The sequence below is a fragment of the Pelobates fuscus genome, chromosome 1 (assembly GCF_036172605.1).
Source record: "Pelobates fuscus isolate aPelFus1 chromosome 1, aPelFus1.pri, whole genome shotgun sequence".
Taxonomy (NCBI): domain Eukaryota; kingdom Metazoa; phylum Chordata; class Amphibia; order Anura; family Pelobatidae; genus Pelobates; species Pelobates fuscus.
The window spans coordinates 335,615,701-335,631,389 of NC_086317.1; the positions used below are offsets into that span (position 1 = coordinate 335,615,701).

Sequence of the window (15,689 nt, forward strand, 5' to 3'; positions counted from 1 at the left end):
TATGCAATAGTTTAGCTTATGTTTAACGTAAAATTAAAAAAAAAATTGAGGCATCACTATTCTGAAACTGTACTGTTATGCCAATACCGATGTAACTACCCTTTGATGTAACTTCCCGGTACGTTTCCCATATTTTTTCTTCTGTACCCCATCATATATGCCTTAAATAAAAGAAAGATTGATAAATAAAAATTAGTGCCTCAGTTGTTAGGACTACAAAAAGTTAGAAAAGTAAAAATGAAGCATTTGATTAACTAACCAATGTGTATCAAATTTCCTCTGGATAGAGTTTGATAGGGTTTAAAAGGAATATAATACAAATTTGGCAAACCCTTATTTGTGACTCTGTGAGAAAAGGAGACTCCACAATGTCCAATAAATGAAAACCAAATAGGTTACCTGGGCTCTATCCCAATAGATAGTTCAATAGAAAAGCAAACAACTCACAGAAATATCCCCTGCAGAAGAAATGGCTATAATATTAATCGGTCCAAATACATATGTATTTGGGCTGATAAAAACTATAGCCACTGGTACCACCCAAGAATAGTAGAGGAGTTGGAGCACAGGGTAAAATTTTCTGTGTTTGTAATAATCCAATAACAGAGACGCATTGTCAAAAAATACCTAATATTGAAAATCTGGGCAAGAAACCACATGCACCCTAACCTATAAAAAGCCCTGGGCTTAACATTTAAGAAACATATTTCTATATGTTTCAGTGGCCAATAGAGCAATATAAACTTCAAGGAACACTACAGTGTTGAACTATCTTTTAGGGTCCCAGGTCCTCCTTTCTGCAGACAAATACGGTGATTACATTTATCTTCTCTCCCTCACCATACCAGTCTCACCATGGCTGGCACTGCCTTATGGCTGAGATAATAAATCTCAGCCAATCCAATGCTGACTGATAGGAAAGCATTGGGAGGCTGTAGCGTATGCATGGCAAAACACCAAAAATAAATGCATCTCATTGGGAAATGTTCAGCACCAACATGCAGAGCATGACCCTAAACGTAGGTGCTGCACAATATGCAGCACTGACACAGGAAGGAAGCACCTCTAGTGACCATCTAAGTGACTACCACAAGAGGTATAACTAGACAGCAATGTAAACACTGCATTTTCTCCCCCTGATGAGCCTCTAAGTTAGGCGAAACGCGCGTCGGGGCGCGACATTCTGTCACTACAGAATGTCACTGTGTTCCCTGGTACCTTTGCCTTGTGAGCGGACATTTACCACAGGCTTGATTATATAGCCACCCAGGTATCTTCGGGACTTAGATGACGAACAGCCGTCTGGGGCACAATAGACTTATATACCGATTAGGGTACCTTTAGAAATTTGAATTAGAATTTGCAGTATCTCTCTTCTATTACTGCTTCGGTTTGTTATATTACAGCATCAGGACTTTTTGTCTCTTTACTGCCTTTCCTGTACCGGGTGCCCTTGAAGGCACTATTCTAATCTTTCACTATTTTGATCTACATCTGATTACTAGTATTTACACTATTGATCAAGATTATAAGACGTGTTGGAAAAACGCTGCATCTCAACTTTTACGATTGAGCTGCATATGATCGTTTTTATACGAATTCAGGAATCTGATGTTGATATGGCTCACATTTAGCACTATTTGAGCATATATTTATACAAGAACCATTGAAGAGATCGTAATAGAGCACGTTCATTTGCTATTACTATCATAGACTGAGTTTACATTGACTGTAGAAGAACTCCTTTCAGTTGAACTGCACAGATACTTTGTATTGTATTTAATTTATCTCTGACATATTGATACAATTATATCCAACGATATTGCACAAGTCAACTTAGTGGGATCTTTCTGATAAGCCTAGTTAGGCTACATAGTTGGAGTACCTTCAATGCACTAATTCTACTTTAGATACTTATGTATATCGCTACGGCTACGTTTAGAAACTCAGTCCATTTGTTTGTGTTATCCTCTATTTTTCTTACTTTCTATTGTTTTGCGCTCTTTGCTTTGACTGACGAAATTGACTTTCGTTTAGTCAGGCAGTCACTGCCGGGGTTCTTTACATTGGTGTCTTTTGATTAATTAATAAAGTATCTTCTAGATTTTTAACTGTTTATGTGTACTTGATATTGTGGGAACAGATTTCCTCTCTTTCTTTTATTTTTATATTAATATATATATATATAGTTATCAAAATACACCTAGAATTAAATTATATATAAATATATATATACACATAAATAGATACAAGTACATAAATAATTACATTAATATACACGGATTTAAATACACACACACATATATATATATATATATATATATATATATAAATAAATAAATAAATTCTACGTGTATATTTATGTAATCTTTTAACATAATTAAGTCATTTTATTAATTATAATTTGAGGGACCAGCCGGACAACCCAGGCAGCAAGTCCAGAGAATTGAATTGGCAAGTCCTATGTTTATCCCTGTAACTTTCCAAAAGACCATAAAACCTGGACATGGGGAGGGGGGGGGGGGGGGTATTATTGTACTTGGGAGACTTCGCTGATGCACAAATATGCGTGTTATAAAACAGTAAAACTTATCACGACGATAATATCACCAGTAAAAGTACAATTTTTGTGTAAAAAAAAACCAAATATGAACGCTAACTTTGGCTAGTGTTTGGTGACTAAGTAGCTACTAAAAAACACTGGGCATACCCCATTTTGAATACCATGGATTGTCTACTTTTTCAAATGTTATGCCATGGTGGGGTTAATTTTCATTTCTGGGCTGCCATATTGTCTCAAAGGCAAAGTAACCAATCTGGCGAATTTCAATTTCCCAGTCCGGCCCTGATTACCCCCATCATGGCATACCATTTGCAAAAATAGACAACCCAAGGTATTCAAAATGGGATATGTCCATGCTGAAGTGCCCTACACAGCCCACAGAACCCGTAGAGCGGGGACCTGCCCAAACACGAGCTCCCTAGACATGTCCAATCAGCAGCACAGGCGAAACCCACACACAGGGGTCATTGGGAACCGCAGATCTGGGCCACTAAACGGTCCTGAGATATCACTTGCAGGGGTCAGACCGGGCCTCCCCATCCCCGGGACGGGGCCAGCACGCGCCCGGACTCTGGCCGGTTAGAGGCACACGCCACGACCCACCCAGACGGCCTGACCAAGGGACCAATCAACTGACCAACCAAACACTCAACACGCCCCCACCACACGCTTGCCAGACGTAGACAAACGGTAGGGAACCACGAGCACCCAGCCAAAGGGACTGCAACATCCACCGAACAACAGCAGGCCTCACACCCACGGACATAGTCCCGACCAGGGCACCACGGGGGTCCCTTGCCCCTCCACCAGGGACGGTGGCCCACGGGTGCCCGGGGCGGGACAAAGCGAGACCTTGGCTGCACGGCGCAGGGATGCACACATATATAGGGACCTGACCATGCCCTCCGATGGCCACTAGCACGCTAAGGCGTATGACACCCCTATTAGACCATGGAGATGACAGGGAGGGGGCGACCCACCAACCGAAGGGACTCGACTGACACATCAGCCTAAGCACAAAAGTCAAACCTAGCACCCCCAGCAGCATGACTAGCGACCGAAGCCCAGGCATCAATAAGGCAGAAGACGGGCAAGGGGAACCGCAAAGCAACGAAAAGAGCAGCAGCAGACTAAGGATGTCAAACACGCACAGACACATGCAAAGCGGGGCCGGATGGACACAACAACACGCACCAGGCACCTCAAGACCACCCAACATCACACGGTACACACAACTAAACACACACCACTCCTGGTGACGAGCTGGTTGCTCGTGTATGTTATGAAGTCTATTATTATGAAAACTAGGTTCTTTGTTTATGTTACTAAAGCTACGAATGTAAATGTATCAATGATGTTACCAACATGTTGCACATGCTATGTTGACAAATTGCCACTGTAAGACCTACTGGCTCAGCACCACCACAAAAGACGCCATTACCCCCCAGTGATGGAGAGGGGAAGGCGGATGACTACCACAACCAGAGGCCGCTACTTTATAGCTCCTCCCCGCGACCCTCCCACCCCTCCTGTCCTCCCTCCCCCCCCTCCTTCCCTCCCTCCCCTCCTTCCCTCCCTCCCCTCCTTCCCTCCCTCCCCTCCTTCCCTCCCTCCCCCTCCTTCCTTCCCTCCCTCCCCCTCCCTCCCTCCCTCCCCCTCCCTCCCTCCCTCCCTCCCCCTCCCTCCCTCCCTCCCTCTCCCTCCCTCCCTCCCTCCCTCCCCCTCCCTCCCTCCCTCCCTCCCCCTCCCTCCCTCCCTCCCTCCCTCCCTCTCCCTCCCTCTCCCTCCCCCTCCTTCCCTCCCTCCCCCTCCCCCTCCTTCCCTCCCTCCCTCCCCCTCCCCCTCCCTCCCTCCCTCCCTCCCCCTCCGCCCCTCCCCCTCCCTCTCCCTCCCTCCCCTCCCCTCCCCAAACTTTCCCCATAAAGAATGGGACGAGACAGGGCTGCCCCCTCTCACCCTTAATCTTCGCAATCTCACTAGAACCACTATTACAGGCCATACGCAATCACCCGGAGATCCGAGGCATCCACATCAGACAAGAGAAGTATGCAGTGGCAGCGTATGCGGACGACGTCCTTTTGACCCTCGAGGACCCGATACCATCCCTACACGCCACGCTGGAAGTGATAGCCGAATACTCTAGCTTCTCAGGGTACAAATTCAACCAGGCGAAATCCATCCTCATCCCGATGGCGATGGACCCACGACAAATCCAGCTCCTGCGAAATTCGTTCCCCTTCCAAATCTCCACGTCTCACCTCACATACCTGGGCACCCGACTGTCCCCTAACCTGCAAAACACGTACAATTTGAACTACAAACCACTCCTAAATACAGCCCACCAGGACCTCCAACGCTGGGACAACCTCGGGATCTCCTGGTTGGGCAGAGTCACAACACTCAAAATTAACTTACTACCACGCTTCCTATATCTTTTTCAAACACTACCCATCCCCATACAGAAGAAAGACTTTAAAGATCTTCAGGCCGCCATTGACAAATTTATATGGAGGGGCAAACGACCACGCATTCGCAGGTCAACCATGTACGTCCCCAAAATTAGCGGGGGCCTCAGGCTACCCAACTTCCAACAATACTACAATGCGGCACAACTTGCCCACATCCAACACTGGCACGCTCCCCCGAGCACCAAAAGATGGGTGGACCTAGAGCACGATGTCATGGGATGGGACCTACCATCATCCTACATGTGGGTGCCCCTCGCGCATCGTCCCCTCCCCCCACCCACCTCCCCGGCAATCACTCACACGCTAGCTCTTTGGGATAAACTCAACCCGAAGTCCTCCTTCATCTCCCCAGTAACACCTATCTACCGGAACAAACTTTTCCCACCAGGGATGGTGGCAAAACACTTTCGCGCATTTGATCAAAGGGACATCTCCAGATTTCAGCACCTATATCACCAGGGAGAAATCATAGCCTACAAAGACCTACCGGATTGCGAGTCACTTACAACTGCAGACTACTTTTGCTACATTCAGCTTAGAGACCTAGCGAGACAACCAATGGTCAAGCAAGCGGGGACTTCGCCACCGACACCATTTGAGAAAAGATGCTTCGACGCACCCCTACACTCAGGACAAATCTCCAGCCTCTACACAACTCTGACAACGCATACTTCACTGATCCCCGCAGACAGTAGGCCCACATTCCGGGCCCCTCCCCCCTCGAACAAACAACCGAAACCCAACACAGGAAGAGAGGGAACAAACAAAAGGGAGAGCAGCAAAGCCCACCAAACTTCGACACCAGCCTCCCCCCCCTTTTAATTTTTTTTTTATTTTTTTTTCCCTCTCTCCCCTCTTCCTCTCTACTGTACCCCCTCTCCTCTCAATCTCAATAGAAAAGGGAAGAGATATCGCTAAAAACGAACAAGCAAAACCGTCAGAGTACGAGACTATGCATCCCAGTTTACCCCCACCTGGTTAAAAAAGAAATAGGTACATAAGACACCTAGATTGGACAAGGTTGTTATTAAGACACCATAGCAACAGCATTACCACTATGAGCAACGCATTAGCGATAAGAAACCTGCTATTATCGATGTAACACCAAATCCATGATCTGTATGCCTCAATATCTATGTAACTTTGGAAAAATTAAAAATAAAGAATTTATAAAAAAAAAAAATGGTATATGTCCAGTCTTTTTTAGTGTCCACTTAATTAATTAAAATTAGCGTTCTTATTTGTTTTTTGCATTTTTCAAATAAAACTGCACCTTCACTGGTGATATAATTATCATATGCTTTACAGTTTTACAAACAATCATGTCTGTGTTAAATCTCTTGAGTACAAAAGTACCCTTCATGTACAGGTTTTATGGTGTTTTGGAAAGTTGCAGGGTTATATATAGGGCTTGCAAAATTAATTCCCTGGATTTTCTGCACTTTGTGTAGGGTGGCATGGTACGGCCAAACGGTGTTAAGGGGTTAATAAATATGCTAATCGCTTGTTTACACTAGGTGGGAATGTCTGACGCAAGTGTTGCTTAGGGATTATTAGGCCTAGGATAAAACCAAGACAGTTCTCTGCAATAATAATTATGAAACAAAATAAAACCTTCAAGGTCTTAGACCAAAAACAAGAGCACATGGAACATAAAACAATAAATTCATAGAATTGTTCTCTTGAAAGAACAAATAATATAATTTATAATAGGTTCATATATGTATATTGATATACAGTATTGCATAGTACAGTATATCTGTAATAAATAAGCAATGTTTATTAGTTAAATATGTTGTATGCTTTACCCTTGTAGTCACCTGGGTAAAAGTTAGAAGATATAGTAGTTGCAGGTTAAAGTTAATATGAATATAAGTCACTAAAAAGATATTCACAATTCTATTGAATAATTCAAATGTGATATTTTCAATCAATACTGTCTCAGATGTTTTTATTGTACTCAATGACCGGTCTTTTCTCTCTGTACTCTCTTTATACATTATTAGTTTTGACAGCTAAACTTCCAAATTTGGCCGATTTTATTCACTATTCTGTTTTCTGATTCATAATGAACACAAGTGACTTAATCCTTTTCTGAGAATTAATTGCATGTTTTTAGTGATCACTTTGACCCCTTCCAATTCTTAGTTGGAAGGAACTCTCCTTCTGTGAGGAGTGCTGCTTATTGAAACCAGAGCTGTATGTGTAATAAGTGTCCAAGTCCAAGCACAATGCTATGTGCCCTAAAAATACATTGCACTCTCATTTATACAAATCGCATGGCAATAGATCATTAGATGTGATTTGAAAATATTCTTGTTTTGTTTTTTTAAAATTCATTTGATATTGTGATTTTGAATGTATGGACCTCATTCAATGTTCATTATTTTTTTTTATTTTTTTTTTTAAATCAGCCTATAGACATACAGGCATTTTTATTATTCTATCCCTTAACACAGAGGTAGGCAACCTACGGCACTAGTGCCATGCACGGCACTCAAGGTGTCTTTGCACGGCACTCAAGGCTGCTAGAGACAAATAGGCTCTGGCCTATCAGGAGTCCCAGTAAAACTTCAGATATCTGCTAATCCGAAAAGGTGGTAAAGGACAATCCTCAATTTATGCATTGCAGCACGTAGAGGAAGTGATCTCAGATCACTTCCTCACAGCACTTGTGAATAGGAATCCACACTGTAGTAGAGCAGCTCGCAGTTACTGTTGCAGCTCCTGTCCTTGACCTGTACCTGGCCGGCCTGGTCCTCACTGGAACCCAGGGAAGCCACCCACACTGCTAGATGTACACAGGAATGCAGAATCCTGCATTCCTGTGTAACCCCTCATACAAATAGTACGGACAGCCCACACACAAACATACACACAATCCCCACAAATGCAACACCACTAACAATCCACATACATGCACACAACCCCACATGCAGTCTCTCACATGCAATACCTCAATCAGCCCCCACACACACTACCAAACACACAATGTGACATATCCATTCACACAATTCCACAAGCAGCCCTCATACACAACTCACATTCATATGTATCATACACAATACCATAAACTACTCATGAACATATACAATATAATAGCTAATATACGCAGGGCCGTCTTTAACGTGGGGCAAACTGGGCAGCTGCACTATTTCTAACCCCCGGCCGGTAATCCGCACACTAAGGAGGCCCACCGGGTGGCCCGTGCACAAAGGGCCACCCAGTGGGCTTCTGTCAGCAGGGTCCCGGTGGCGCACTGAGGCGCTTTAACAGCACAAGCGGGCCCCTTGCTTTTTGGCAACAGGCTGGGAGGAAGTGACGGCCATGCATCACTTCCTCCCACAAAGAGAGGAGCGCGCGGGAAAGAAGAGTAGGCAGAGTGGAGGGGGGCTGGCCGAGAAAGCCAGACCCCAACACCTTCAGCCACCAGCAGGAAAGGTAGGAAACTGGAGGGTGGGTTTAAAAGTGTAATTTTTGTGTGTGTCAGTATATCTGTGTGTGTGTATGTCTGTGTCAGTATGTCTGTCAGTGTGTGTGTTAGTCTGTCAGTGTGTGTGTTAGTATGTCTGTGTGTGTGTTAGTATGTCTGTGTGTGTCAGTATGTGTGTGTCGGTATATCTGTGTGTGTCAGTATGTCAGTGTGTGTGTGTGTCAGCATGCCTGTGTCAGTATGTCTGTCTGTGTGTGTGTGTGTCAGTATATCTGTGTGTGTGTCAGTATATCAGTTTGTGTGTGTCAGCATGTCTGTATGTGTGTGTGTGTTAGTATGTCTGTGTGTGTGTGTGTGTCAATAAATCTGTGTCAGTATATCTGTGTGTGTGTGTGTGTTTCCGTGTGTATATATATCTGTGTGCGTGTATATGTGCATACATCTCAGCATTCACACACTAATACTACACACAAATACACCCCTGCATTCAAATTTCAACACTACGTACAAACACATGTCTGTGTTACACACCAAAATTATATGTAAATACACCCCTGCATTCAAAAACCAACACTACACAAATACATGCTTGCAGTGATGCCAACACCACATACAAACATATTCCATACAAAAACCTGTTTACATTCAAACACACAAAAAACGCTTAGTGCTAAGACCTGGAAACATGGGTAAATGGTAGAGCCCCAGCTGTCAATGCATTACTGGAGTTGCACAACAGATGGGGATCTACCTTTTAATCACTCATGCAACAGGGAGGCCCAAAAAAATTCTTGCACCTCTCTACTTTAGGTCCGCCACTGCGTTGAGGTGGAGGACGTGATTGCACGCCTGGGGAGGGGGGATAGGGTCCAGGGGGCCCCAAACAAATGCTTTGCCCAGGGTCCAGTCAATATTAAAGACGGCCCTGCATATACGCACAAATACAACGATACAAAGCAATTACAGTAAAAATAACACAAGCAGGATACGGCAGCATACACACCTCATTTAAAAAAAAAATAGGACCGGCACGCTACGGGACATCACAATCCTATATCGGCACAGTGCTGCTAAAAGGTTGCCTACCCCTGCCTTAACATATGCAATAAAAAACAATTGACCCCATACAAATGCATACAATTAACCAGGTTAATGCTGTAATACCCCTCCCACAACTACAGGCCACAGCCATATGCCTCTGCCGATCGCTTGGCCCACCCTCCGCTCCCTTCATTACATCTTCAACCTGATGGGCCCTTTTTATTTTCATGCCTACCCGCCCGTCGTCTTTGGCACACCACAACCTACTTACTCATCATGTGTATGTATATGTGTGTGTAGATTGTAGATTTAGAGCAGGTTTAGAAGTGTAATAAAGTGGTTGGGCTGCCATAACACCCTCCCCCATCCCATTTCAACCCTGCAGCTGTACAGAAATGTTTTCATTGCTGGGTTAGGGGATACTGAAGGAACAGCCGAGTAACCCTGTACTATTTCTATCAGATGATCTCAGAGAGACCATCTGACTGATGCAGCACGCATTTTGCTACTCCATCCGTACTTACCTTTCAATGATTTCCTATGGATTGGATTGGCTGCAATCATCAATCTCAATGATCTCTGCCAAAGAGGCGGAGCAGCATGCTGGAGACCAGTGCTGCAGTGCAGAAAAGGTAAGTAATAACTCACGTTTATTTTTTTTTTGCTTTTCATGGTAGTAGGAGACTGCAGCAATTGCAGATCTGAAACCTGTATAGAAATTAGAGAATCTTATACTAAAATTAATAACAATAGGGAGTTAGAAAATGCTACTAACTACTATTTCCTTATCTACATATGAGTGGGTTTAAAAAACAAAACAAAACAAAAAACACGTTGAGTCCCCAATTAAAACTATGAAAACGAACACATGCTTCATCCACCCAGACGGGAAGTAAAACTAGATTAAGATATTTAGCCTTCTGTCATATGCAGTGATGTATGTTGTGTTAAATAACACGTGGAAATATGCCAGTATATTTATCTTTTATAGAAAAGGTAATGCTTCTAACATAACAATTTGGTGCTGGAAAATGCTAATTGACTTGCATATATGTAAATTAAAAATTGAAGAGATTAAAAAAAATATATCACGTTGATTCACTAAGTGGAGTAAGTAACGTCACTGCTGCTAAAGTCACACTTTGAAGCTAGTTCCATGATATTTACTGTTGTGCACCTGAGGCTGATTTCTGAGCAGAAATGATCTCAGCCAGCTGATCTATTTTCCTATTAAGTGATAAAATAGCAGGCAGGAGCCTGGAAATATTAACTATATATAAAGGCACTTTGTACCGATTTGTAGCTATAAATAGTAAAAACAGCAAAAAAACAACCATGCTAAGGTCTATAAGAATATCTGTAAGATGCTGTACAATAATTTCCCACATCTCAGATCCAGATGTGCAACTGAATCGGGCGCTAATATACTACACCACACTAAGTTATCAAAGTATACAAAAACTATCGACACCCCACATTGTTGTCAGAACACTCCCCACCTTCTACTGCTCACTGACTCCGTAAAGTCAAGTGGAAAAAATATGATCCATGGAAAAGCTAGTTTCATCTAGTTTCACAAGTCTGCTGCTGCTAACTCTGCCCCTGATCCGCCTGCTTGGCTGACATCATCAGAAGTTTTGATCAAAGCCAATCACAATGCTTTCCCATAAGAAAGTTTGAAATTCACTTTGTAGTTCTGACAAAAACAAAATATATTACAGGTTGTGTGAAAATATTTAGGTGGAAAAAAGGAATGACATTAATCTTTTTTTTTTTTTCTTTCCTTTAGAAAGAATATGTATAACATCTTTGTATACGGAACCCTTAAGAAGGGACAGCCAAATCATCACGTCATGACAGATGCTAATCTTGGAAACGCCATTTATAAAGGCACTGGGAAAACCATAGAAAAATATCCTCTTGTGATTGCACAGGAAGACAATATTCCATTTTTGCTCAATTTCCCAGGAAAAGGGCATCATATTGCCGGAGAGATCTATTCTATTGATGGCAAGCTGCTGAAATTCCTTGATGAGTTTGAAAGTTGTCCAGACATGTACCAACGCAATTTTGAGAGGATTGAAATAGTGCAGTGGGAGGACGATTCTGATTCACCAGAAGACAGAGCAGAAGCTAACGGCATCATAGAGTGTTTTATCTACAGCACCACAACATACCAGCCAGAGTGGCTCAATCTACCTTGCCATGAATCCTATGATTCTTTTGGGACTCATGGCCTGGTCTACAGTAACCGATGAATTATGATGTAGAGTCTATAAAAGGACTTATGAGTAGAAGATAAACACAAGCATAAAGGCAACTGATTAAATTTACAAACGTACAAATCTCAAATGCGTACATTGGAATATAGTTTTTGAACCAAAAGTATCTCTCTTATACATGTAACTCTATGGATTAAGTCTACTAGCTCATACTGGCAGTGGGCATTGGTGCTGATGGGTGGTACCACAATGAATCTGGTCAGTTATTTACATTCTCTTAGCAAATAATACAAGTTTTAAATAACTGATATATGGATGTAACAAATTTAAAAGTAAAATGGATCCCTGGAAAATCAAGGCAACTACTAACCCACTTTAAACTTAAAAATACCACTGGTTGGCCTCATACTCTTTTTGTTTGAATTTTTTTATATTCTATAAAAATAGGTCAGGTTTCACTGAAAGATACTTTGTAGCAAGGATCAGGTAGTGGGCATTATAACCATTTCATCTTATTGAAGTGGTTACAATGCCTGGAATAACCTGGCACTGTCCTTCCATTCATTGATATCCCTCCATTCAGTTTTACAGTGCCAGTGAATCCCTGGCCACCAAAAGCCTGGCCCCTACTGGAGGCATGGCTGAAGCAGCTAAACTCTCACTCTCCGTAAATCCCAGCCACCCATTGCTGCTCAGTTGAATGCTTCCTCATTAGCCTGAGCAGCACAGAGTGGATGGGCTGCTGGGGACTTTCTTTTCATATTAAAACCACTTTAACACTCTGCAAAGCTGTACTCTGCACAGGGGGAACACTATTTCCTCACACACATTATCCTTAAGCATTGCCCCCTTCTGCAACATTCTCACACTTTTGCCCCACATACGATAAGTCTCATCCTAGGATACCAGCATATCGCAGTGATTGGATCATAATTGCCACCTGTGAATAAGCTAGAATAAGGATGAACTTGTATAAACATTATCTATCTCTTCCCTCTCTGTTTTCACATCTGATGCACGAGTATCACAGTAACATGTGAGCCTGCCATCCGCTACGCATGAAATAGATAGAAATTACTGATAACAGAATTCGGCCTACCTCGGGACGGGGTTAGCTGCACAATAGGTTACAGTTCAGACACCTGAAACCATTATTTGTAATTTAGATGTTCTTGTACAAGGATACATTAAGCCATGTTAACCTGTGTAGCTCTAATGTATATGTCAAAGAAATGATTAAAGATGAAAAGACATAAAGGTTTATTAGACCACCAATTTTCATACCCTTGTAACATGTACGCAAGCCATTTGTGGATGACTGGGTAAATGTCGTGTTTATATACCGTGCACAGTTTCTTTTAAATAGAAAAACAAATTAAAATTGAAAAAAACAAAAAAACACTTTAACCCTGAATGGAAGCCATTACAGTGTCCTTTTAAACATTATGTGAACATATATTTTTGACAATCACTCTGTTTTACAAGGTGTGTTTTTGGATACAGTAACCTTTTTAAAGTGTGTGTATATATATATATATATATATATATATATATATATATATATATATATATATATATATATATACTGTAAGCTTGTTTGAGCAGGGTCCTCTTCAACCTATTGTTCCTGTAAGATTTCTTGTAATTGTCCTATTTATTGTTAAATCCCTCTTTTATAATATTGTAAAACGCTATGGAATCTGTTGGCATTATATAAATGCCAATAATAATATAGATGTACACTTCGTCCATTTCCTTGTAGCCATCTAAAAATTCTCACTTCATGACGCAAAACTGCAACAAATGTTTTGCTTCAAACTGCTAATACATCATGGCAACTGCTACCTTCAATAACCTTTATATACGCAGGTAGGCTTTATCTCTAATAGGGAGAATCTTAACAACAGCTTACTAGTAGTTCCTATGCTCAAAACAACAAAGCACCTAATGTAAGGGAGCAAACGTGAAAGGTGTAATTGAAACAAGTTAAAATGTATCAATAAAAACCAATAGCCTCTAAATTACAAGGGTTGTATGGTATAGAAACATACATTATCCTGCAAGAGGTAGATTGTTTATCAGCCAGAATGGCGCACGAAAAGCCCATAATAAAGATGTTAGATGTTCTGTATAAGCACTTTGCATTATTGGAGGTTAAAGCACCGCTAATCCACTTTCATGTGAGTGAGTGATGTCGGCAGCCATTTGTAAAAATCACTGCCCCTATACAGGGTGGAGACGCATCACACGAGAAGTTGACAAGAACTTATTTGTCAAACAAACAATAAAAATGCACACATATAAATTTTCTCCTTTATATACATATATACCCACAACTTTTCTCCCTTTCACATATACACCAAGGCGGGCACTGGTCCTTGTGGACACAGAGAAGAAAGCTTATGACTGTTTCTACATCTACTTTATTCTTAATAGTTAATAAAAGATGCCTTGCATAAAGAATGTATCATATTGCAAATGTGTAGCCACATGGTCCAAGAGTTTTTTTTTTTGTTTTTTTTTAACTGTGACTCTACTGTTCCCTATTTATATTTACATAAAGAGCCGCTGCATCCTAGTTGGCTACACACTGAGTTTAAAAGGGGACGAGCAGGATGGGATAGAAAGATGCCTTACTTTGTCTCAGTATATCTCTTGACCAGTTAAATGCCAAAAAGGTTAAGAGTGAAAGTGGTGGTCCATTGGAAAGTGAGATGGGTGAGTTAATCAAGGAGGATCAGGACAATGCCGAAATTTTAAATAATATTTTTCTTCAGTATATAGGGTCAGTACAAACTGCTATGTGCTAACCTGTTTATTAGCAGGAATATACAACAGCCAAGTAGTCACCCATTGAGTCTGGAAGACAGGCGCTTTCGCTTACAGCAGAGGAAAGGTTCCTATACAGGAAGAACAATAAAGACGGAAATTCTCTGCCTAAAGAGGTTGTGTTACCAGATTTCACAGATAATAAATAAAAAAAAGCTTGAATTTTTTTATTTTTTTGCATAAACAGAATATTAAAGGGTATTGATATGTTGATAATGGGTTATTGATCCATGGAGAAATCTGAGTGTCAATATGGAGTCAAGAAGGATTTTATTAAAGGACACGGAGGCGAGTATTAGGCTTTTCTCTTTCTTTTATTCCTCAGCATCAAAGAAAGGATATTGGTATTTTAATATAGCAATAACAAAACAAAAATACCCTTTAGGGTTAACCATATAACATTCCAGATATCTCAACCAATGGGATCATTCCTTGTACTATGTCCCCTCATGTGACCTAAGCCACTCCCTCTTTCTTTGATGCTGCCTCAGCTAAGTACCACCATATTTTCTACTCTGACAAAATTTGATATATATTGCAGTATTTTTGCATTTATTTTGTATTTATTTCTGATGTTCGTTATGTTATGATTTTAACTGTGTGTTTTTATCCGTTCATCCAGTGCTGAGTACTTGCCCCTCCCCTGGGGCAAGCCCCCACTCGGCACTGCCGCACGGGTTGTTTATAACCCGGTTTTTCTGTCAGCTCCCCCTCACCTCCCCACCTTCCTCCGTTCTCCCCTCCACTTCGTTGCTCTTAACGAGCAAACCAGCCGCCCGACGGATCGCGGCCAATAATTCCGCTGATTCGGCCGCCCGCGCATGCGCAGTGCGTTCCCGCGCATCGCGGCGGCCATCTTGTGATTGGCGGATTTGCCGCCTTTTTTCACCCGGCGCTCGCGTCCCTCGTTAAGGGAGGGGCACGAGCTCATTGGTTGAGGGAGTTGCTGGGCAGCCTACCGGGGCCCCTAAGGTGTCATTCCTGAGGGAACACTCGGTAAGCTGCCATATTATTTGTGCATATCTGCTGTTCAGTGCCTAAATAGAGTACCTTATAGTCTGCATGTTACCAAAGTTCTTTTGTTGATGTGCAGACAACGTTTTGGGTGTTCAGTAGTGCCATAATCAGTACTC

At 42.1% G+C, this 15,689-nt stretch overlaps 1 protein-coding gene across 5 annotated transcripts in view; it reads left to right on the forward strand.

Moving 5' to 3' along the window:
- The window catches only part of GGACT (gamma-glutamylamine cyclotransferase), an 86,644-nt gene extending 74,842 nt beyond the window's left edge, over positions 1-11,802 (forward strand). For all 5 annotated transcript variants that reach the window (XM_063425371.1, XM_063425363.1, XM_063425385.1 and 2 more), the window contains one exon: positions 11,295-11,802. In XM_063425371.1, the coding sequence (XP_063281441.1) occupies positions 11,302-11,763 (462 nt within the window). In that variant the 5' untranslated portion in view covers positions 11,295-11,301 and the 3' untranslated portion in view covers positions 11,764-11,802. The remainder of the gene's footprint in view (positions 1-11,294) is intronic.
- Positions 11,803-15,689: the final 3,887 nt, after the last annotated feature.